This window comes from Marmota flaviventris, chromosome 7, assembly GCF_047511675.1.
Source record: "Marmota flaviventris isolate mMarFla1 chromosome 7, mMarFla1.hap1, whole genome shotgun sequence".
Classification (NCBI taxonomy): Eukaryota; Metazoa; Chordata; class Mammalia; order Rodentia; family Sciuridae; genus Marmota; species Marmota flaviventris.
The window spans coordinates 98294445-98320986 of record NC_092504.1 but is presented as its reverse complement, the minus strand read 5'-3'; the positions used below and the strand labels follow the sequence as shown (position 1 = coordinate 98320986).

The following is a 26542-nucleotide window of genomic DNA, read 5'->3' as shown; positions in this document are numbered from 1 at the left end:
ATAATTTCTAACTTGGAAAGCTCCTTGGTGCATGACCATTATAAAATTATAATCATAATGCCAAGTATTCTCCCCATATGACATGGAGGTATAACACTATAACTTATAACATAAGTATTTTGCCTATAAGTGTTGTGAACCATCTATTGATTGCTGTATTATATATTTAAGGAAAAAATTATATCAAAAGTATTAAAATAAATCATTTAGTTAAGTAGATAGCCGTTTTCAATCTCCATTTAGAATAAAATTCATAATTCCATTACAAAATTTAGAATTATTTTATTACATTATTTGAACTTTAAATGTAACCTTCCCTTTTTCTCAGTTTTATCTTCTATTCTTGCTTTGGTAATAAGCTCCTTTCCAGTATATATGGGTCCCCACAACCAAACCAGATAATTATCTGTAATTACTACCCACTCATCAGTTTTCAGGGGCAGCAAGCTTCTATTGGTTATCTCTTCATTCCTCAGTCTAAAAGCCAGGAAGAATTAACAACAAAGTCCACCAGACAAGTAATCAACTGGCATGTGAGACAGCTCAAACTGGCCTTTGTGTTCTGATAATCACCTACCCCCTTCCTTATCTACAGGTCAAGAACTATAGAAAATAATAGAGATTAGCAAGCATACCCAGTCAAGGATTTGTACTATGAGGAAAATGTGTTTTGTAGAAAACAGTGTTATCTTTAGATTCCAAATAGGTAACTTTAAAAAATTGGAGAAAATTATTAGAATGAAAATGGCATGTTATTTTAAAAAAGAAAAAGAAAACTTTGAAAGAGTATTACTGTATCTTTGGATGAACCAGTTATTGATGCTAATATAGTGTTTTGCATAAAAACACAATGTTTGCATATCTTTCTTAGCTTATCCTAAGAGGCAGTACTTTTGCTTTTCATTTTGGCTAATGTACCTTCAAGCTTGCTGCAGGTATTCTGTAAGTCCATGAAGAACTATTGTGGAAATCCAGGACATGTTTAGTACCTTAAAACCAATTTGCTGCTTAGAAAATGCAGGAAAACTAATGACAAGGTCATGTTGACCTGTTTCTCATCACTTCTCAAACCATCTCTTTGAGATGATCTGTTATTATAATTAGATAAAGCTTTGAAAAGAAAAACATTTTTGCCTTGTTAAAACTACATTTCTTTCTAGCAGTCATCAAGGAACATTCTGCTTGCATATACTTAATCATTTATGTATTATATAATTTTCTTTTTTTACTATAAAGAAATACAGTTAAAGGATGCTAAAGATTTTTTATCTCCTTTCTTGGTCTTTACTAAACTTACTATTTTCCTTAGGATTTTCATATATTCTGTGATTTCCTGTAATGCAAATGTTACTTTGTCTAACCTTTTCATTTAAAAGTCAATGGTAATGTTTACTTATACTTCATAAAATCCTGATCATTAAAGGTATAAGACCCTCTTTTTTAAAAAAGTGAATTACATATTCTTTAAATTATTTTCATTTCTAAATTTCTTTTGGTCATTGAAAAGATTAAAAATTCAACCCTTCTGTTCTGAACTGGCTTTTAAATGTTCTAGTCAACCATATGAATGGACTTCATTTTCCCTTACTGTAATTGCAATTGCATTGAGTTTAGGGAGAATAACAGGTATTTTCTTCTTACTAATGTTCATTGATATGTGAACAGTTTTCTTCCTTTTTTTTCTTTCTTTTTTCTTTTTTACAGATTCCCTTCAAGCTCAGCTTATCAATATGGGTGTTATCCCTACCTTAGTGAAATTACTGGGCATCCACTGCCACAATGCAGCTCTTACAGAAATGTGTCTTGTTGCATTTGGTAATTTAGCAGAACTTGGTAAGTCCGAGTCATGAACCACAAATGTCATGAACTTATTAATGCAGTTATACATGTTTATTTAAATGTGAAAAGCCACAAATCCATTTAGATTATGTTGTTTTAAGCAGTAGAAATACTTGTTTAAATTTTTTTTAAAAGATCCAATTAGATCTTATGATGGATGGTATTGTTTATGTATTTTTTTCCCTCCTTCTTTGTTTGCTTCCTCTCCCTTCCCTTTCTCCTTCCTTCCCACAACTTGGCCAAAAAAAGAAAAAAAAAAGACAAATCTTAGTTTGAATTAGTAGCAACACTCTGTTAATTTTTCTAACTCAAAGCTCATGACAAATCTCCATTTTAGTACTATATGTTTGCTTTGATGTCAAACTTTAAAAAATAGGAATTATTTATCAGAGATTTTTTTAAATCATTTTTATTCAGTGGTCATATCTGAATATTTATGAATATTTTTTCTTCTCTTTTTTTTCTTCTTTTTCATATTAGCCTGATTAACACTTTTCCCCCTACCATTCAAATAAGACCAAAAAAGGAAAGAACATTCATTCAGTGTTTCACACTTAATTTGCATCATTTAAATGGATTGTAGGGTGTGTCCAATGTAGTTGGTAGAAATAAATCAGAAATCATGCTGTAATCCCATACCAATAGTGTCTGTCAATCTTTGTACCAGAAAGTATCTCTCTTAATTTACCTTCAGTTTCATCATATTCAAAGACTGGAGGTCCTTTACTTTTATATTTCAGGATGAGTAGTTTCTAGAATGGCATTGACCTGCATAATAGCCACTAATCTTGCCTATATTCATTTACTTTTTTACTGTGTCTAAGGAAATTTTAATTTGCATATGTGGTTACACTGGGGGCGGGGCACTGGGGTTTGAACTCAGGGGTACTCAGCCACTGAGCCACATCCCCAGCCCTATTTTGTATTTTATTTAGAGATAGGGTCTCACTTAAGTTACTTAGCGGTTGCCGGGGCTGGCTTTGAACTCGAGATCCTCCTATCTCAGCCTTCCCAAGCCACTAGGATTACAGGTGTGCGCCACTGCGCCCAGCCATATGTGGTTACATTTTAAAAATGGATTATATATCTATTGGACAGTGATGCTCTAGAAAATACAACAAAGTCATCCTTCACCCTGTGAAGTTCCCTTTCCTTTTAAGGTTTTAGGAATACATGGAGGAAAGCAAAGACTGATGAGTTTCTCTCTCCTAACCTTAAGAAAAAGTACCAATTAAGGAAATGATTGCAATCCTTGGATAAATTATATTAGAGCTTATATAATTCTAGTTGCTCACTGAGGATTATTTTATTCTTTTTATGGTCATGTGTCTGAATTTTGTAAAAGTTTTAACTTCAGGAACTTTGCAGACCTCCAGCTTAATCTCATGCGAAGGGAGTTAGGTTGTTGGTTCACTATATTCCAGTAACTGTTTTATTCCTGTAAGAGCCAAGAAGAAGCATTTACTGATTACTATATCTCCTCTAGTGAAATGAATATATTACCATGGAAGAGGGTGGGACTTGAGAGAATTCATTGTAAGAGTCCTGCACTTTATATAAAGGAGGGTCCTGAATCTGTATTAAACCTCTTTCTCCTTTATAGTGGCCCTATGAAGTAAATAGGGCCTAATTTTTACAGTTAATTCAATCCAGTGATGTATTTAATATGTGACTTACTAGTAATTAGTCATACTGATTAGTACTGTGAATTCATGCTTATATAGTAGAGAACTTCCTTCTGGGAGAGAAATTTTATAAAAGGCAATTAGTGTTTTTAATTTACTGAAATTACACAAATCTCTTGCATATTTGAACCTTAATCATTCAATATAGAAATATTGATATAGCTCTTACTGTGTTAAGACATTATAATACAAATATAAAATATTAACATTTCTCCAAAAGCACATCACAGAAACCCATATTGTAAATTGCTTATATTAGGGCAATATTTTTTAGTTTTTGGATTGTGGCCCACAATAAGAAATGCATTTTGTATCACCACTTATTACATAAACACACCTGAAACTAAACAGTACTTATCTTCACCATGTTTGGTGCATTTTGATAGTTTATTTTCTGTTTTTTAGTGTACTGGTTCACAAACCTAAATTGATGTTTTATAACTTAGTGGATTACAATTTGGCATTTGAAAAATATAGCATTCCTATTATGTGAAATCATTTGAACAACAGTTTTTTTTTTTTTACTCTGGTACTCTAGATGTATGGTCTTTTTATATATTTAAAAAAAAAAACTTGAATTCTCACACAAGGTATCTTTAAGTGACACTTCAAATACTCACTTCTCCTTTGAATATTTATAATTATTTTTACTATATGTATAATATGTATAGCTTATCTGTTACAGATTTTACTAAAACATTTGCTTTATTTAGGCTGAAAATAATTAGTTATTTAGAATTTTATTGATATGTAAAAAGATTTTTATCAAGTTTAAGAATTTATGAAATTTTTTTTTTTTTTTTTAGTTTTGTTGATTTCTTTTTTTTTTTTTAATTTTTTATTGTGGGTTGTTCAAAGCATTACAAATTTCTTGACATATCATATTCCACACTTTGATTCAAGTGGGTTATGAACTCCCACCTTCACCCGAAAATTTTGTTAATACATACTTGCAAGTTGATAGTTTAAAGTTCTATAATCTGTATTATGCCAGCAGCCTGTGTTTTGTAAGCAGTGTTTTTACTGAGCTCTGTGAATTTCAGAGATTGCTACAAAAATGGTATTAGAAGACTAAAAGGAGGGGAATGACTGAGTATTGAATCCAGTCATCTTATTCTTTAGAAAAGTGTAAAAGGTTTGCCAAAAGCAAAAAGCCCAGAAACAGGCAAAATATTTGCCCCGTATTTCATTTGTTTACCAACATTTTTAGACATTAATACTGTTTGAGGTAGCCAAAGTTATTGTGTTTTTAATTTTCTATCCACCTCTTATAAATTATTCTCCAGTCTTATTTTGTATACCTTACTGGATAGTGCTTAGCATGTATTATTTATTAACCAAATGATAACATGAATGAGTACATAAATACATTACAATAATGTTAGAAGCAACAGGGGAATGGAAGTTTTGATTGAACAAATTAATAAGGAAAAAATAATCTGGGCTCCCCAAAACAGCACAGGAGCTAGCAATATAGCTTAATGATAGCGTGCTTGCCCAGCATGCATTGGGCTGCCCTGGCAGGGGAAGTAACAGGTAAGTAGACATTTGTAAAGACAACTTTGCCTGCCTTGCTGTTGTCCCTACTATACTGGGCAAATATATCTAAATCCATGTAAGCGGGTTATGGCCCACTCAACACTTTGCAGTCTCTTATGCTTGCTCCTTCTTTTCCACCAAACCTCTATAAGTTCCTGTTCCTTGAGACTTGGTTCTTTGCTTTCTTACATTCCTGGTTCTCACTGACCCTAGACAATCTACTTTCCTTCTGTAGCATCAGACGCCATCTCTGATGATGCATTCTTCTTTGTAGGTCCCCAAATGGAAACATCTTTAATCCCACAAAATTTATGAGGCTTAATAAGGCAGAGTTGCATTTTTCTTTTCTCCCTTCAATTGTGAAAAAAATTTCACTTGTCAGTTATTTTTTGTTTTATCTTTAAGCTACTATATATTATTAGTGAGCAAAACCATACAAGTTTCTGTGGTTTATCATTTTTATTAGAAATGTTTTTGACAAAAAGTGACTCTAGCACTTAGGAATGCGTGTGGGTTAAGAAATTAGAGGCAATATATGTAGACAATGGTATCAAATTTGTTTGCAAAAGTGAATGAGATTTACTTTTAAAAAATTTTTTATTGGATATAGTTGATGAATAAAGTGAGGGTAGAGGAAAGGAAGGTGTTTTTAATTTTTCTATGTGAGGAATTTACATATTTAAATACTGATTGATGGTGAAGCTCCAGAGTAAGGGCTCTAGGTTGGACATACTGGAGAGGGAATGAGGAATGAGATCCCCCTCCCCCAGTACTTGTGAAGAATTGGCCTTTAAGTAGTAGTCATCGAATACCTTACACGGCATTGCAAGGCCTATTCTCAGTACTGCAAACTTTCCTGCACCGCCAAAAGAAAACAACAAAAAGTTATACTTATGTCAGGACCAGTACAGAAACATACCACTTTAATAACATTAAAGATAAGATGGTGTCATCCTTTATTCTGTGACATATAATCTGTTTTAAACAGTTTTTCTTCAACTAAAAGACTTGATACTGTGAATTTTATGACCTACTAATTTTATTGTTGTTGTATGACTTATATATCATGCTAGTGAACATTTCTTACAGCCCCAAATGTAATTGAGCCAGAATATTTTCTCTAGAGCCTTAGACATTTTTCTTTTTCAAGGGCCTTAGTTTGATTGTTCCTGTATTTGAAGTGTGCTTATATTTAGTAGTAGTACAAAATGACTAAGTATTAACAGGAAACAAATTTCTGGGTTTTACTTTCTTTATTCTAAATTTTTTTTCTTTATTTTTCAGAGTCAAGTAAAGAACAGTTTGCTAGTACCAATATTGCTGAAGAGCTAGTAAAACTCTTCAAGAAACAAATAGAACATGATAAGAGAGAAATGATTTTTGAAGTTCTTGCTCCATTGGCAGAAAATGGTAAGAAAATAGATGTACCTCTTGACTTTTGATCATGTAAAATTTTTCAGGTTTTAGTTGCTAGTTCTTTAACTCAAAACCCTTCCCTGTATTATTATTGATAAATATTAAGTTTTATTTTGGTATCTCTAACTTCAGCTACATTTTCTACTCCATAACTATATCTATATGGGTGAAAGCTATTTTCCAAGATCCTTTGATTTTTAAAGAGTAAAGAGGCTTCTGTAGCTAACACTTTCTTGTTCCAATTTGGAAAAGGCAGCTGAAAAGCCAAACTCCATATCTGTACCCTTGTATGGCAAAGAGGAAAAAGTTGAAGTCCCAGGCTGGCCAACAATGAGAATATTAGTAAACCACGCCCTTTTTTGAGCACAAAATATCTTTTGTAATGCACTATAGAAGGAAGAGTGAATCAGAGGAAGCAAACCATGCCTTTAATAACTTTTCAAATACAATGTCTAGTGTATAGTGCACATAAGGAGATGGCACTATACACAAGAGCTAACACAAGGAACTGAAAGCAAGCTTAAAATTTTTAAAGAAGGAAACTGGAAAATTAAAAACATGACATGGTAGATTTTAAAAACAAATAAAAATTGCTGAATTGAAAAATCCAACCAAAATTAAGAACCTAATTGGTGGTTTTACCAGCAGATTAGATACAGTTGATAGAGAATCAGCGAACTAAGGTAGATTAGAAAGGAATTCAGAATGAAATGTAAAGAAAAGCAGATCCAATTTACATAAAAGAAGAGGTAGAGTCTCAGAAGGAGTGTAGAATTTGGGGGTGAGGTGTGCAGAGAGAGGCAACATTTAAAGAAATTTTGGCAGAACCTTAATCAGAAATTATGAAAGATATCAAAGACTCAAAAAGCCCAATGAAACTAAGACATGAAAATAATCTTAGTCTGTGGTACTTAATCATAGCAACAGAAAACAAACTATAATTTATAAAGAATAAAAGTTTATTCAGCTCACAGTTCTGAAGGCTGGAAAATTCAAGATTGGGCAGATGTATCTGGAGAAGTTGTTGCTAGTGAGAATTTTCTGTAGGGCATCAACACATGGCAAGGAAAAACACTCTTGTTCTTATAAAACCACAGTCCTGTTTGATTATGTCCCCACCCTTATGGCTTTATTTAACCTTAATTACCTCCCAAGGATTCTACCTTCAAATGCCACAGTCAGTTTAAGTCTCTGCTCTCTTAATACCTCACAATAGGGATTAAATTTCAAAAGGAGTTTTGGTGGGGACATTCAAACCAAAGCAAGAAACAAAAAAGAATTCACGTCTAGGTTATATCAAACTGAAAATGCAGGAAAAAAACGGACAAAATCTTAAACCAGGAAAAATAAATAAATAAACAGTTTACCTTAAAAGAAACAACAGTTTGACAGTTAAACTTCTCAACAATAACTGTGCAAGATGACATTGGGACACCATGTTCTATGTAGCAAAAGAACCAACCTAGAATTCTAAATGAAAGTACTCTCCAAAAAATGAAGGCAATATAAAGGTGTTCAGATTTAAACATTCAGTGTACCAATGTACCCTCATTGAAGAAAATTATAAAGTTGGTCCATTAGATAAAAGGAAAATGATATAGATGCAGGAGAATGAAGACCAAAAATAAAAGGGGAAAAAAAAGCAACTAATTTAATTGTGAGGTTTAAAATGGATAGTACTTAATTTAAAATATACCACAGAATGAGCATATAAATCAGGTGAGAAGTAAAAGGAATTAGAATCTAAGACCCATGCATTATCTAGAAGATACTGTTATGACTTTCATTATTCCATGATTTCAGTTTTTAAGGTAACTACCAAAATAGTTTTTAAAAATAATATGTACCTACTTATCTAATAGAAGGATGCATGGGAAGTTCTGTGACCTAAGTGTGTAGGAAGTATCTGCACTAATATTAAGAAGTATACTTTCATTACTTCAGAGGTCAAAGAAGAATCATAATAGAAATCAAAAATTTTTCTAATAATGAAAATTAAAATACCATATGTCTCAAATCTGATGTGATGCCCATAAAGCTATTCTTGGAAATTTAAATCAGAAATGTTTTGCATGTTAGATAAGGCTGGGATTGAGCTCAGTGGTAGAGCACTTGCCTAGCACAGGTGAGGCACTGCATTTGAATCTCAGCACTACATAAAAATAATAAATAAAGGTATTGTGTCCATATAAAACTAAAAAAAATTAATTAAAATAAATAAACAAATGCATGTTAGAAAAGGAGGAAAACTAAAATCAGTGAGCTTACTATCCATTTTATGCTTTTAAAGGAAAATAAACCCAAGATGGCAAAAGGAAAGGAATATAAAGAGCTAAATTTAATAAATAAGAAAACATGCAATGTACCACAAGCATCAAATTGCCAAAAGTTGAGTCTAGAAAGACTTAATAAATTGGTAAAGCCCTACAATAAGAGCAGTGAGGAAATAAAGAGAAAGCACAAATAACCAAAATCAAGAATTAAAAAGGATACAGATTTTGCAGATTTTTTTTTTTTTTTTTTTGAGAAGGGGAGAGAGAGAGGGAGAGAATTTTTTTAATAAAGACACAACATCTTTATTTTTTATTTTATGTGGAGCTGAGGATCGAACCTAGCACCCCGCGCATGCCAGGCGAGCGTGTTACCGCTTGAGCCACGTCCCCAGCCCCAGATTTTTTTAATATTTATTTTTTAGTTGTAGTTGAACACAATACCTTTGTTTTGATTATTTATTTTTATGTGGTGCTGAGGATCGAACCCAGGTGATCACACATGCTAGGCAAGTGCTCTACCGCTGAGCCACAACCCCAGCCCCCAGATTTTGCAGATATTAAATGGGTATTGTGAAAAATTTGATCCAGTACATTTTAAAGTTTGGATAACAAATACAAAATGGAAAAACTGAATAATTTTATTTTAAATTCTACCAGACAGTGAACAAAGCAACTATACTTACCAACTTTACTTTAGTGAGGCTAGTGAGTCCTTTCACCAAATCCCAATAAAGATAATGTAAGAAGGAAAATTAAAGGCCAGTCTCATCCTAAATATACATCCAAAATTCTTTTTGAAACTGTAGCAAATCAGAATATATTTAAAAGTTAATCATGCCAAATTGCATTGGTTCTGAAAATGTAAAGCAATTTGATATTCAAAATTCAGTCAGTATAATTCATCAGCTTAATTATAGTGGAGAAATTATATTATCTCCGATTCAAAAGAAAAATTTGCTAACATTATCCCTTCACAATTTTTAAAAACAAACCAGTACTAGCAAAGGACTTCTTCAATCTAAAAAGAATCTCTACAAGAAACTTACGGAAAATATAACACTCAATAGTTAAATAAAAAACATTCCCTTTGAGATTGGAAGTAAGGAGGACCAGCTCTACTTCTTCTATTCAATCTTGTGTTGAAGAACTACCCAATGAAGGAAGAGAGCGAAACAAAACTGTCATTATTCAAAGATAATATTATGAGTGTTCAATTCAAAAGAATATATTGGTCAATTCTGTAAATCAGAATTTAGATAAGTTTTCTTATCTAAAAAGGAGAAGCCAAAATAAAGTGTATTTCTATATGCCAGAAAATAGAATGTTTAAAATGAACTGTTTATCATAGTATGAAAAATAAAGCACTTAAGAATGAACTGATCAAAGACTTGCCAGTATCTCTGGGAGGAAACTGTAAGAAATCATTGAGATAAATTAAAGAGCTAAATGAGTGGAAAACTGTAACACTTTCATAGATTGGAAGCCTCGGTGTTCTAATGATATCATATCTCTCTGTCAATTTGTGAACTCAGTGCGGTTGTAATTAAAATTTCCCAAAGGTCAGGAATAGCCAAGATTACTGGAAGAGAATGTGTTGGCAGAAGTGGTTTTACTAGATAACAATAGCAAAATTTTATTTTAATAAAACTGTATTAAAAATTCCCACAGATCATTAAGAAAAATATAGAAAACTGAGGAAAAATATGCCCAAATCTCACAACAATCAGAAAATGCAAAACCAAACCACTGTAAAATACCACTATCTAGCTACTGGAAAGTTTGGTATTCTAGGTATTGGTGAGGGTGTGGAGCAGTGGGATCAACCATTAAGTGCCAGAGAGAGTATAAATAGTGCAATTCAGAAATTCATATCTACTGAAGTTGGAGCTATTCATCCCTATGACCCAGCAATTCCACTCTTAGAAACAGACCTCTAGGCCAGGTAGGTGGCGCACGCCTGTAATCCCTGCGACTCAGGAGGCTGAGACAGGAGGATCACGAGTTCAAAGCCATCCTCAGCAAAAGCAAGGTGCTAAGCAACTGAGACTCTGTCTCTAAATAAAATACAAAATAGGGTTGGGGATGTGGCTCAGTAGTGGAGTGCCCCTGAGTTCAATCCTCAGTATACCCCCGCCAAAAAAGAAATATACCAAGAAATCTGTGCATATATGCACCAGGATGTTCAAGGCAGCATTATTTATAATAACAAAATAATTGGAGCCAACACATATCCATTAAAGGTAGAATGATCGGTAAAACATGGTATATTCAAATAATGGAAAAATCATTATGAAAAGGAATGAAGATAGCTAGAACCATTAATGTATATGAATCTCATAATACTGAAAGGCGAAAACCAATGCTGAAAAAGTACTATTTGGCTTATGTGAAATTCAACATAAGGTGCAACAAAACCAGTTTTCAGAAATGATTCTTTATTTGATAAACCAGTAAAAATATAGAAGTGATTACGATATCAACCCAGGTAGTGCTTTGAGAAGAATGAAGGGTGGTGCTCATGATCAGAAAGGGAAAAGCGCAGAGGGGCTTCCTGGATTGTTGGCAATTAATTTCTTGATTTAGATGATAGATGCATGGTAATTCTCTTTCTAATGATTTATTATGCTTAACATTTACATTTTCTGCACTCTTATGCATTTATGGGTTTTTTCACAATTTAAAAAGTCATTTAATACACATACATACATATGATACATATATGTATGTATGCATTTTTACATATATAAGCAAACAGGTATTCTTGGACAGAATGGTGATGATAAATATGCTGGCTTTTTACTTTGCCAGAATGCCCTGCTAGTCCTAATTAATTTAGTTTAAGCCTCCTAAATATATTCGTGATTACAGTCAAACTGTAAGAATAAAGATCTATGATCTTTAATCTTGACACATTTTACATTTTCTAATTGCCTTAGATCTTTTTCTTTAGGAATAAATTTGTTTTTCATCTCATTTGATGGTTCTAGAAAGTGAAAACTTAATCATGATCTTTTTGTTTGTTTGCTGGCACCAGGGAGCCACATTCCCAGTCCTTTTCATTTTTTATTTTGAGACAGGGTTCCTGAATTGCTTAAGGCCTCACTTGGTTGCTGAGGCTAGTCTTGAACTTGAAATCTTCCTGAACTTGAAATCCTTCTAAATTGCTGGGATTACAGAAAACTACAGGTAATTCTCTGGCATAAAACTGAGTGAAGGCCAGGCATAGTCAATTTTATACCAGAGAATTACCTGTTATTTTCCTTGCAGTATTTGAGAATGACAATGTTTTTATTTTTTTATTAGATTTTTATGGTTTTACATAGTAGTTGGTTTCATCCTAACTTGGACATGCATAGGAATCAGAGGGTTTGTTTGTTTGTTTTCTTCTCTACCTCCACCTCCACTCCAGTGGGTGAAGGGATAGCTTTGAAAACTCGTTTCTGGATAAACCTTTGCATATCATTGTGGTTTTCTTGGTATAAAAAGAAGAGTAATTTTGTGTCGGAATTTATATAGTTCAAGGTATGTAGTATTTTTAAATCTTTTTTTTTATGGTGGTTTTCAATTCTGTTTGGTACACATTTCTAGCCCTAGCATTGTGTAACCAAGGAAACGCCCTACTTTTTCCAAGGCATAGTACAAGTATACCTTTATAAAAGTATTCCAGGATGCATATTCTGTGTATTCTGAGACAATATTCAAGAGAGAATTGATCTTCCTGGTAATAGTAAAAAGCTATATTTTTATACTTTAAAATTGCCTAGCAATCAAAGTCTTAAGTATATGTGTTTTAAGTATCTAATATATATTTATGTCTTTGTTTCTTCCAAATGAGAATCTGAAACTATGATTGCTGTATATGTGTGCATATACAGCTTAGGGAAATCAATGATCAAAAAATAAAACTTAAATTTAAGAATCTTTATAAATGTATTTCTTAATTCATTTTGTCCCATTGTCCTAGATGTGCAACACCTATAAAAACTTAAATTGATATTGTTCGAGGGTTTCTAAGGGTTTGGGGGTGTGGTTGGTTGTTTTTTGGATTTGGGTTTTTTATTGGTGGTTTTGTTGTTGTTGTTGTTGTTGTTGTTTTTGTTTTGTTTTTTGTTACTGGGGATTGAACCTAGGGGCTCTGTACCACTGGGCTTCATCCTCAACCCTTTATATTTTTTTGAGACAGGTTCTTGCTCAGCTGACCAAGCTAGCCTCAAACTTGCGATCATCCTGCCTCAGCCTCCCAAGTAGCTGGGATTATTACAGGCATGCACTAACAGGCCCAGCTAAAACTTAAATTGAACAAGAAATATACCAACTAGTGATAACTTTAATATTTGAAATTTTATTATATTTGCAGAATTTAAAACTTGGGATTTGATGGGTTAAGTGTCAAATTCAAAGCATTTAGATAAGCCAGTTTAGGTTAAAAATAAAGATTAATAAGCTGTATCTGTTCTTAACAGGAGATGGATATGGATCCAAATACAAAATCTTTAATGAAGTAAAAATGCTATAAGGAAAGGATATTTGAAGCATTAGGGATGTAAAAAGTTTACATACTATAGCGATAGAGCCATCTCAATGTTTATAGCAGCACAATTCACAAGAGCTGAATTATGAATCAACCCCTATGCTCATCAATAGATGGCATTAAGAAATCCATTCAGATTAAGAAATTGTGGTATACAGTGGAGTTCTACTCAGCCATAAAAAAGAATGAAATTATGGCATTTGCTGGTAAATGGATGGAAATGGAGAATGTCATGCTAAGTGAAATTATTCCAACTCAGAAACTCAAAGGTCAAATTTTTTTCTCTTATGCAGAATATATAATAAAATAAAGGAAATGCAGAATATATAATAAAATAAAGGAAATGGGGAGAGAAGGGCAGGATATTATGAAGAACCAGTCAAATATAAAAGAAGAGAAAAAGGAAATCAAGTAGAGGAAGGAGAATGGAAGAAGGGGAGAAAAAAGTGGGGAACATGAACTGAAATCGTTCTCCATGTATGTATGAATTTTTCAGGACAAACCCAACTTCTGTGTATGATTATAAGATCTAAAGAAAAGAAAAAAAAATAATAGGAATGTAAAAATTTTGATTTTTCTATGAAGAATTATTTAGTGTAATTAGTGTATAGTTCTAAAATATTTTTTTGGTTAACCATTAGAGAGCTTCAAAGTTATATTTTCTTTTAACTTTTATTATGAACATTTTAAAATACATTCTGAAATAAAATTTAGTATAATGAATCACCATATATTCATGACCCACAAAAGTTTTAAATTAATGAAAATCTTAAGTCCTTTTAAAAATATGACTTTAAAAGTCATTAAAATATAGATTGATTGCCCTAGAAATATACAAACAGGAAATATACTTGTTACATAGGTTAAAATTTATTAATATTTCTTTATTTTTCAATAGCTTTGTTTTAACATTCCATCGGTGAAGGTATTTTAAGTTTATATAACAGGTATGTGTATATAGGCATATGTAACTTATAGTGTCGCCTTTTAAAATATAATATCTAAAATAATAAAAGAGCATGCTACAGGGACACTGCTACATCGATGTTCATAGCAGCACAATTCACAATAGCAAGACTGTGGAACCAACCTAGATGCCCTTGAATAGACGAATGGATAAAAAAAAATGTGGCATTTATACACAATGGAGTATTACTCTGCATTAAAAAATGACAAAATCATAGAATTTGCAGGGAAATGGATGGCATTAGAGCAGATTATGCTAAGTGAAGCTAGCCAATCCCTAAAAAACAAATGCCAAATGTCTTCTTTGATATAAGGAGAGTAACTAAGAACAGAGTAGGGAGGAAGAGCAGGAGAAGAAGATTAACATTAAACAAGGATGAGAGGTGGGAGGGAAAGGGAGAGAGAAGGGAAATTGCATGGAAATGGAAGGAGACCCTCAGGGTTATACAAAAGTACATACAAGAGGAAGTGAGGGGAAAGGGAAAAATAATACAAGGGGGAGAAATGAATGACAGTAGAGGGGGTAGAGAGAGAAGAGGGGAGGGGAGGGGAGGGGGATAGTAGAGGATAGGAAAGGCAGCAGAACACAACAGACACTAGTATGGCAATATGTAAATCAATGGATGTGTAACTGATGTAATTCTGCAATCTGTATATGGGGTAAAAATGGGAGTTCATAACCCACTTGAATCATAGTGTGAAATATGATATATCAAGAAATTTGTAATGTTTTGAACAACCAACAATAAAAAATTAAAAAAAAAAGAAAGGAAAAAAATAAATAAATAAAATAAAATAATAGTAGAGTGATATTGCCTTCAGAGCTGAGAATTGATTCATTTAGGTGCTGGGAGACATTGTGAAAGGATAAACAATTTAAAATAGAAAAATGTGGTAAAGTTTTTGTGTAATTAAACTGTATTTTCAAATGTTTCATTGTGATACTCAAATCTGGAAAGATGTTTTATCTAAATTCTGCATTTCTCTGGGTTGCTACAGTTCTTTATAATGGATCGCCTGTACTAGAGCTCTATTTCTTCTAAAATTGTGGTGGCTTTGTTCTCATTGTTCTTTAGATGCTATTAAACTACAACTGGTCGAAGCAGGCCTTGTTGAGTGCCTCCTAGAGATTGTGCAGCAGAAGGTGGATAGTGACAAGGAGGATGACATTGCTGAGCTCAAGACTGCTTCAGATCTAATGGTGTTATTACTCCTTGGAGGTGAGTTAAAATTTATGTCAAAGATTATGGTTGTCAGAATTTTTAAATATATTAAGTTTTTTCTGTAGATATAATTATTAGGCATTTCCTCATTTTCTTATCTCACTTCCTGTTGAAGTGATGATTTTGAAACCTAATACCTCATGGAAAGTACTAGAGATGATGAACCAGAAAAAGAGGAATCTTTGTCATGTTCCAGTATATGAAAAGCTGTCATAAAGAAGAGATAGCTGTGGCACCAAAGAAATGAACGTTTATGGCTACAAAACTTACTCTAGGAAAATTCTAAACTCTTATGGTCTAACCCCTACTAAAAGCTTATTAAAAATAGACACTGCTTTTTCCATTATGAATTTAATAGTTCATGAGGTATGTAATGTCGCAATTAGATATTTACTTAGGGATATGGATTTGTTACTCCTAATTATATTTCTCTTTTTTAACTATTTATTTTACTTATGCCCAGATGAATCCATGCAGAAACTATTTGAAGGAGGAAAAGGCAATGTGTTCCAAAGGGTGCTTTCTTGGATTCCATCGAATAACCACCAGCTACAGCTTGCTGGAGCATTGGCAATTGCAAATTTTGCTAGAAATGGTAAACATATTAGTTCTTCCTTTGTAAATCAGATGTTCTACATTTTTTTTAGTTATGAAAAAAATGTTTATTTTTATTCATTTAAATTTTTTTATTCTTTTTAGTTAAAAAATACATATACAATGGTGTGAGGGGGAAGGGAAGAAAAAAAAGAGAGAGAGATAAGTGTCACAGTAGAATGGGTAGAGAATAGTGATGGGGGGGAGGGGGGGATAGGGAGGGCAGCAGAATACAACTGACACTAGGATTGCTGTATGTATACACATGGATGTATAACCACTGTGATCCTGCAATCTATACACGTGGAAAAATGAGAATTCATACCCTATTTGAATCAAATGTATGATATGTCAAGGTCATTGTATTGTCTTGAGCAACTAATAAAAAAATAACAGTACAATGTATTTTGACATACATACATGGAATATAACTTGCCATTTTTGTGGTTGTATATGATATGGAGTTACATGTCATGTATTCATATAAGAACACAGGAAAGTTATCTCCAGTTCATTTTACTGTCTTTCCTATTCCCCACCCTCTACTTATTGTGAGTTAGCATACACGTATCAGAGAGAATATTCAGCCTTTGCTCTTTTAGGACTGGCTTATTTCACCTAGCATGGTATTGTCCAGTTCCAAACATTTACTGGCAAATGTCATCATTTCATTGGTCTTTATGGATGAATGATATTCCATTGTGTATATATACCATATTTTCTGTATTCATTCATCTGTTGAAGGGCACTTAGGTTGGTTCCATAGCTTGGCTGTTGTGAATTGAGCTGCTGTGCTATAAATATTGATAATGGCTGCATCACTGTAATATGCTGGTTTTAAGTCCTTTGGGTATAAACCAAGGAGTGAGATAGCTGTGTCATATAGTGGTTCCATTCCAAGTTTTCTGAGGAATCTCCATACTTTTTTCCAGAGTGGTTGCACCAATTTGCAGTCCCACCAGCAATGTACCTTTTTCCCCACATCCTCGCCAACATTTAGTGTTAGTTGAATTCTTGATAATTGCCATTCTGACTAGAGTGAGATGAAATCTTAGTGTAGTTTTAATTTGCATTTCTATAATTGCTAGAGATGTTGAGATGTTCTACATTTTTAAAATTTTTGCTGAACTGTCACATGCACTAAAACAGCTCAGAAATTTGTGTGTTGCTTTCTTAATTCTTCAGAAGTCAAATACTTATAGTGACTTTCATAACAAATTACATATTTTATGTAATTCAACTAATTTCTAATAGTTAAAATATCACAAACAATAATCATGCAGTGCTTCTTTTGAATACTTTGTCAGAGATTAGTAAACTTGAGTCCCATTCTGGTGTACATCTGATATGCTTTTGTGCCTGGTGATTTTATTTGGGGCTGAGTATTCATCCTAGGGTTATTGGGCCCTAATTTATACTCTTAGGCCCATAAAACTTTAGTATGAATTATCCTGATTTAGTGTAGAATATTTATTTTACTGTTCATTCATTATAGAAACTTGTACTTTGTCTAGGAAATGCTGATTTTTAGTTTGATTTTATTCCAGTGTGAACTATTATTACACAATACAGGTTGAGTATCCGGTATCCAAAGTGTTTCATATTTTGGATTTTTTCAGATTTTTGAATATTGCATATGTAATGACATATCTTGATGACAGGGCTCAAGTCTAAACATGAAATTTATTTATATTTCCTACATACCTTATACACATAGCCTAAAAGAAATTTCATAACAATATTTTTAATGCATTTGCGTTTTGACTGTGATCTATCACCTGAGGTCCATGTAGAATTTTGCATTCTACAAATAATGTTATGATAGTACCCCCAAACTTGGTTTTTGGAGCAGTTCTGATTTTTAATTTTTGGATGGGGGAATACCATGTTAGTATAGTGGCAGACATCTTATTATTTATTCTTGTTTTTGAGAATAACTCTTTAATGATGGAGTTAAGAAGATTGGCAAAACTATTGATAAATATTAAAGCTAAATGTGGAAAATTTGAAAAATTCACTAAAAAATAATGTAAGTATCAGCCATGATAAAAGTTGACTGCTAAAACTAACACAAAAACTATTGGTGGATGGGATGATTTGAGCATATATTGGTGAATTATAAGATTCTAAAATAGGGATTTTCCTGATTTAAAAAAAAATTAAAGCATCTTTATAATCAGACATCTCATTCTAGAAATAGAAAAATCTATAAATCTGATGGGGAAAAAAATTGGAATTCATTTTGTTGTAGCTTCATTTTCTCTAAAGTAGGTAATGAGCAGGCAACAGCATCTCAAAATATTCATAAACTTTTTTTTTTTTTTAATGTTGCTGGGGATTAAACCCAGAGCCTTGTGCATGCAAGGCAAGCACTCTACCCAACTGAGCTATGTCCCCAGCCCTCATAAACATTTTTTAAAGGAAGAAAATTGCTTTCATTTTTACCAGATGGAAATTGTATTCATATGGTAGACAATGGAATTGTAGAAAAACTTATGGATTTACTGGACAGACATGTAGAAGATGGAAATGTCACTGTACAGCATGCAGCACTAAGTGCCCTCAGAAATCTGGCTATTCCAGGTAAGACTTAAAAATAGGAGACAGCTATGTAGAAAATAAAATACATCATTTTGAAAGGCTTTTACTGTATGTTATTTGTGGATCTTCCCTGACCGAGAAAAGAAAAATAGTCTTCAAATTGTTGACATTTTTGTTACTAATAAATGAAAATCATGTTAAATAAGTTTTCTGAGACAAAACAAAAATATTTGCTTTTAAGATCAGAGATTCTATTACCTTTTGTGAACTCTTACATTTTCATTATATTTGTACAGTTAAGCTTTTTAAAGTATCTTCTGTTGAAGTTAAGATAATGACATCAATTAACAAAGTCTCCTGAAGAAAGACTTAGTCAGGTTTTTGTCTTTTCCTACAAGCAGACATGTAATTTTTTAAAAATAGCCTTACTGTGTCTTTGGATTAGGAACTGTTGGGCCATGAAATAATACAAAAAATAATTAAAATTATTATTTTATTCTATTTTCCAAAAGTAAATTTCTGGTAAGGTAAAGATGTGTGGTTCTTTGAAGATCTAATCCATATGCATTTGGTTTTGTTCACATGTACATTACTAGTTTATTTTAATATACTGTAATGTTGATCACTTATTAATAATTGGGTCAAAGACAAAGATAAATACTAGAGATTGGGCTTAAAAAACCAGTATGTTTTGTATTGTTTTGTTCCTATAAACAGGATACTTACACACACCATTCTTAAAATTTATGGACAGGATTGTTTCTAAATAGAAAAATATAACCTGGGGCTTTAAAGCTAAAGGAAAGAGCTCAGTAAATGTTATTGAATTAAATATTTATTATTAAAAATGCTACACCATTTTAACCATACTCTCTATTTTTCAGTGGTAAATAAAGCAAAGATGTTATCAGCTGGAGTCACAGAGACAGTTTTGAAATTCCTTAAATCTGAAATGCCCCCAGTTCAGTTCAAACTTCTGGGAACATTAAGAATGTTAATAGATGCACAAGGTAAGAGAAATGCTATCCCAAGCGTTACATTTTTAATGTGCCCCTCATTGAAAAATGACTTTTTTTAGCTTTCACTATTATATTATCATAAAAGCAAATAGCAAATAAAAGTTAAGAAGAGATTGGTTTAGGAATCTCATGTATTAATTTTCATGCTTATTATTAGCTGACTTTAAATGGAAATTACATTATTTTTCTTTATTTATATAATCCTGGTTTTATGTTGGTTATCAGTTCCTGAGGTGTTTTGACATTTCATACCTTTTACTTTGTCTTCAAAATCAAACTTTTTAAATTTTTCTTTTGCAAACAGGGAGAGAATTTTTCTATTTGCAAAAACAGTAATGAAAACCACTCCTAAGAATGAATTATGTTTATTTACTTATTTTTAAATTCTAAGCCCTTCTCTATATTAATTGCATAGAAAAAACCCTTTATTACAGTCTACCACACAACCAAGCTTAACCGAAAAGATGTGAAGTCATTTATTTTTGTGTTTTGTTATAAAAGTTCACAATTTATAGAAATTTATAGAAAAAAACCCATCAGGTGAGGAGTATTTGTAGTTCTTAAAGTTTATTGAGCTGTGTTTTTAGACATATAATTTTCCTTCAAACTCACATCTTTTTTTAAAAAAGAAATATTTTTTTAGTTGAAGATGGACACAATACCTTTATTCTATTTATTTATCTGTAGTACTGAGAATCTAACCCAGTTTGTCACATGTGCTACGCAAGCACTCTACCACTGAGTTACAACCCCAGCCCACACTCTTATATGTTTTCCAATTATTTCAGCTGATTGCCCTTCAGTGATTCTTTCCTTTTGGGTTTGTCTTCTTTCCTATAGCAGAAGCTGCTGAACAACTGGGAAGAAATGTTAAGCTAGTGGAACGTTTGGTAGAATGGTGTGAAGCCAAAGATCATGCTGGTGTGATGGGAGAGTCAAACAGACTGCTCTCTGCCCTCATACGCCACAGTAAATCAAAAGTAAGTTCCAGAGAATACAGTTCACCTAAAAAATGTTAGAGTGGCCTTTTAGGAAACCACCATTGTAGATCCTATATCATGAGCTTGTATTTTTATGCATTTTACTTTAAGTATACTTACAAAAATGTATGTTTACGTATACATTTACATAAGTATACTAGAGAAAAAAGAAGATTGAGTTTTTTTATCTATCCAAATAGAAGGAGTTTTTATCTCTTTCATTTAAATAATCAAGTTTCTTCACATCTAGGTATTTCATAAAAACTGAGATAATACCCATCTAAAACTGTTGTAAGGATTATGCATACAAAGAACCCAACTTATACCTGGGACATAGGAAGCACCCAGTAAATGGAGGTTGCTGTTGCTTCTGCCATTGTCACTATTATTTTTACCATCACTAGCATCGGTGTTGAATATCTTCTGTGTAGTGGGCACTGACCTAAGCCAGCTGCTAATACTGAGAAATTAATGGATATCTAGATGGTATATGATGCCCAGTCTATACTTATGGCAGTGTCCAACCTAGTAGCTATATGACTGAAAAAATGAACTAATTTAAAGGTCACAATGATGGGAACCCAGTCTAGCAATGTAGTGGCTGCTTTAATATCTTTTTAAATATTCTTTTCTAAGGTGAGCCCTTTTTTTCATGATACAACTGCAGTAGTGGCTATGTATGAGAAGAAAGGTAGTTTAGAATTCAAATTCACTAGCCATTTCCATTTATTTATAGTACACACAGAAGACTACAAGAGAAAAAAATAAATATATCCTTTCATTTTTGGAAATCTCTTTCACATAAATAGACTTCACCCTCACGCAGGAGTGTTTCCCATCAGGTGTGACATATGGAGACAGCCTAGGGAAAGACACATTAGCCAGGGCCTTCCTGTTACCTCTTCCCAGACCAGCCAGGAGTTCATTCATTGTCATTGCTACCAACACAGGACTAAGTAGATGGAAAGCGTAAAGAACTAATGGGAAAATGGCCTCCTTTGATACCCGCTTCATCCTGCTCCGTCATACTGTCTCTTAGACCTGTTGAACAGATAATATTTGAATGCTTGCATTGTTGTAAAATGTAATTGTTACTTTAAGGGAGTAAACTGTCTAGTGAAGTACAGATCTGAAAACAACTGAGTACATCATAAAGCTGTACACTCCATTCAGTGAGGAAAGAACAGCCACACCTGTCTGGTCTAGGGTGGTATCACAGAAGGAATGGTGTTTTACAGTTTACTGGGAATCTCTCAGGAGAAAGGAAAGAGAAGGTAAGGGAGCGACTTTTCAGGCATAGAATACAGTACAAAAGGGGAGTTGTAAAATGGCATAGTTTTAGAGGAAAACTGCAAATGCAGTATTGCTGGAGTATGGACTGTATAGAGAAAGTGGCTAGAAAGGATGGAATTAGGAATTAAGATGAATTATAGGCCATTAAAGTGTATGAGTTTGATTTCCCTAGAGAATTAGGGAGCTCTTAACCAGAAGTGCCTTTATTTGGTTTTCCTTTAGAAAGATGAATGTAAGATTTAATGGAGGCAAGAAGAACAGTTTAAAAGTTACTACAAAAATATATATGAGAGATAATGAAGACCTGAATGAAGGTTTGGGGTTGAACAGTTTGAAATTGCTAATGAATCATTTTTGTCACAAAGAAAAAAATGTAATTGTTTCATTTAATGGTTCATCTGACTAGTAGTAGTAAAGGTGGAAAAGAAAAGGACTTGAGAAAATGTGAGAAGTAAAAGTGGTTACAGGAAGAGGGTTTTTTTTTAATTTGTTGTTTTTAGATATACATGACAGTAGGGTGTATTTTGACATTTTATACATACATGGATTGCAGCCAATTCCAATTAGGATTCCATTCTTATGGTTGAACATGATGTGGAATTTCACCAGTTGTGTATTCATATATGAGCATAGGGAAGCTATGTCCAATTCATTCTACTGTCTCCTATTCTTATGCCCACTGGATTCCCTTCATTCCCCTTTGTCTAATCCAATGAACTTCTGTACTTCCCACCTCCCTTATTATGAGTTAACATCCACATATCAGAGAGAACATTCAGCCTTTGGTCTTTGGGGACTGGCTTATTTCACTTAGCAGGGTATTCTCCAGTTCCATCCATTTAATGGCAAATGCCATTATTTCATTGTTCTTTATGGCTTAATGATATTCCATTGTGTGTGTGTGTGTATATATATATATATATATATCATATTTTCTTTATTCATTCATCTGTTGAAGGGCACCTAGGTTGGTTCCATAGCTTGGCTATTGTGAATTCAGCTGCTATAAATATTGATGTGGCTGCCTCACTGTAATATGCTGATTTTAAGTCCTTTGGGTATAAACCAAGGAGTGAAATAGCTGTGTCATATGGTGGTTCCATTCCAAGTTTTCTAGGAATCTCCATACTTCTTTCCAGAGTGGTTGCACCAGTTTGCAGTCCCACCAGTAATGTACCTTTTCCCCACATCCTCACCAACATTTAGTGTTAGTTGTATTCTTGATAATTACCATTCTGACTGGAGTGAGATGAAATCTTAGTGTAGTTTTAATTTACATTTCTATAATTGCTAGAGATGTTGAACATTTGTTTTTACATATTTGTTGACCAATCATATTTCTTCTTCTGTGCCTGTTCAGTTCCTTTGCCCATTTGTTGATTGGGTTGTTTTTTGAGTTCTTTGTATATCCTGGATATTAACACTCTATCAGAGGTGCAGGTGGCAAAGATTTTCTCCCATTCTGTAGGCTCTCTCATACATTGCTGTGAAGAAGCTTTTTAGTTTGATGCTGTCCTACTTATTGATCCTTGATTTTTTTTTTCTTGCACTTTGGAAGTATTATTGAGGAAGTCTATTCCTGAGCTGACGAGGTAGAGAGTTGGGACTGTTTTTTTCTTCTAGTAGGCACAGGGTCTCTGGTCTAATGCCCAGGTCCTTGATCAACTTTGAGTTGAGTTTTGCATAGGGTGAGAGATAAGGGTTTAATTTCATTCAGCTACATAGGATTTCCAGGTTTCCCAGCACCATTTGTTGAAGAGGCTATCTTTTCTCCAATGTATGTTTATGGTGTCTTTGCCTAGTATGAGATAACTGTATTTATTTGGGGTTTGTCTCTGTGTCTTCTATTCTGTATCATTGGTCTTCATGTCTGTCTTGGTATTAATACCATGTTGTTTTTGTTGCTGTGTAGTATAATTTAAGGTCTGGTATTGTGATACCTCCTACATTACTTTTCTTGCTAAGGATTGTTTTGTTTATTCTGGGTCTCTTATTTTTCCAAGTGAATTTCATGACTGCCTTTTCTATTTCTATGAACGTCATTGGAATTTTAATGGGAATTTCATTAAATCTGCATAGTGCTTTGGTAGTATGGCCATTTTGACAATATTAATTCTGCCTATCCAAGAGCATGGGAGATCTTTCCGTTTTTTAGGTCTTCAGTTTGGAAAAGGTGATTTTAAAGGTACTTCCAAGTTTGGGGTTTGGTACCAGCTAGGTTGTGCTATTCATCAAAAGTCACAAAAAGAAGAGGTCCAGATAACACTCCCTCACTTGCTTATTCCCAACCCACTTTCCTGTACTTGGAGAGTTTACCATTTATCTTCTGCTTCATTCCATGAGAATTCTTACTAATAGTTTAGAGTAAGGCAAACTACCATTCTGTTAAGTAGATTAAGCAACAGAGACATGTTTCCTGTATCTGAATTTAGAACACTGAGACCGATGTTTTGGTTGCCTCTTTCCAGTAGTGACCTGAGAAAGAGCTGCACAGTGTGCCTTTGACTATAACTGGACCTGGGTAACCTCCTGGTGGGGCAGGTGGAGGCTCCATGCTGGTGGAGACATGGGAGCAGAGCCCAATATGCAGTACTATGCAGGCAGAACCTGGTGTTAATAGGAACATTTTCAGCACTCTGCTGGTGATTGTCATCCTTATGGCATTTTGTGTTTATAAGCCCATTCATGTTGGTAACAGCCAAAGTTGACTTAGAATGCCCTGGTTGCATCCACTGTGAGGATCTTAGTGACCTGAGGCCTGTGACTCCTCACCTACATCTGGATCTGCACTTGGATGACCCACTGAAGTCAGGGTCACTTCAGGTACAGAGAAGATTTTTTTTTTTTCCCAAATGAACACAATGCCTTTATTTATCTACTTTTAAGTGGTGCTGAGGATCAAACCCAGTGCCTCTCACATGCCAGGCAAGTGCTCTACCACTGAGCCACCCCAGCCCTACATAGAAAGTATTTTTAATGTTTAATGGGTCTCATTGTGTTGCCCAGCCTGTCCACAAACTGCTGAACTAAGCAACCTCACTCAGCCTCATGACAAAAAGTACCAGAATACAAAAGAAAAAATAAATAAATAAACTCTTAGATAAATTCCTGTTAACGTGAAGTAGAAAGGCCAACAAAGCCACTATTAATTCATAATGAACCATCAGTTCAGTATTAAACAATAGTATTAATACAACCAGAACATGGGTGGACAAAAAATTTATCTCAACTCTTAAACAGCCATATTTAGGAGCCTAAATGATTCAAATGCTTATAATACTAAGTTGAAATTTGATAATTTTAAGGTACTTCTCTGAATTTCATTTATCACAGATTTCCCTTTCCCTCATCTGACCTCTCACTTTTTCCAGCCCCCTTTGGGTCATTGACCAACCAACATAATACAATAATTTAACCATCCATTTAACCATTCCATTAGTGGGAATGGATTTCAAGTCACAGTTCAGACCTGGGAGGTATTATAACGTTCTCATCCAAATTATTACACAGATAAGGAAATGGAAGGGTAAAGTGCTCATACAAAGGCCCATAGTCAGTCTGGATGTCAGGTTACAAGCTGACATAATGGAATTGTGTTGTCCTATGGCAGCTTCCATCTGCAAGAAGCTTCCACCTCACAAGCCAGGCACCTAGCCAGATTTATTTTTACATAACATTATGACTTTGTCAGAATACTACTTTGAATCCTTGCATCACTACTTAACAGCAATGTGATGTGCATCTTGAACCTTTTGTGTTATTTTAGTTATTCAAATTTTTATGAAGTATAGCATGATAATTCAATACATGTAGAGTACATAATGATCAAATCAGGATAAACAAAACATTTCCTTCTCTTTTAAACATTTAAAATATTTTATTAATAATCACATATTTATGGGGTACAGTGTGATATTTCGATACATGTGTACAATATGTACTGTTCAAACGAGGGTAATTAGTGTTTTCATCTTCTTATCATTACTTTGTGTTTGGAGCCTTCAACCTCCTCACTTATATATAATAGGTTATTATAAGCTGTAATTCTCCACACTGTGCCATAAGAACACCAGGACTTGGTATTTCTATCTCTGTGTTTGGGTACCTTATTTTCCAACCTCCCCAAGTTCTTCCTGTGCCCCCACCTCACTCTTCCCAGTCTCTAGTAATCACTAGTATACATTCTGATTGACCTTTTTGTCATCCTCACATGGTAGAAGACATTGCAGTATTTGTCTTTCTATGTCTGACTTATTTCACTAACATAATGATCTTCACTTCCATCCATTTTGCTACAAATAACAGGATATCATTATTTTCATGATAGAACAATAATCTATTGTAATTATACATACATATACACACATTTTTTTCATACTAGTAATTGAACACAGGGGCACTTGATTATCACTGAGCACCATCCCCAGTCCTTTTTCTTTCTTTTTTTTATCATTTAAAAAAATTTTTTTATAGTTATAAATGAACAAAATGCCTTTATTTGTTTATTTTTATGTGGTGCTGAGGATCGAACCCAGTGTCTCACAAATGCTAGGCAAGCGCTCTGCCTCTGAGCTACAGCCCCAACCCCGTTTTTCTTTTTTCAGATAGTGTCTTATTAAGTTGCCCAGGCTGGTCTCAAACTA

The 26542-nt window shown here is 33.5% G+C and overlaps 1 protein-coding gene across 7 annotated transcripts in view; it reads left to right on the top strand.

The window, feature by feature from the left end:
* The window catches only part of Rap1gds1 (Rap1 GTPase-GDP dissociation stimulator 1), a 149655-nt gene that overhangs the window by 107977 nt on the left and 15136 nt on the right, over positions 1-26542 (top strand). For 4 of the 7 annotated variants that reach the window (XM_027926689.3, XM_071614527.1, XM_027926687.3 and 1 more), the window contains 7 exons: positions 1705-1833; positions 6348-6473; positions 15326-15469; positions 15936-16067; positions 18515-18649; positions 19492-19617; positions 20467-20606. In XM_027926689.3, coding sequence (XP_027782490.1) covers positions 1705-1833; positions 6348-6473; positions 15326-15469; positions 15936-16067; positions 18515-18649; positions 19492-19617; positions 20467-20606 — 932 coding nt within the window. The remainder of the gene's footprint in view (positions 1-1704; positions 1834-6347; positions 6474-15325; positions 15470-15935; positions 16068-18514; positions 18650-19491; positions 19618-20466; positions 20607-26542) is intronic. The other 3 variants (XM_027926690.2, XM_027926688.2, XM_071614526.1) reach the window with 1 other exon arrangement.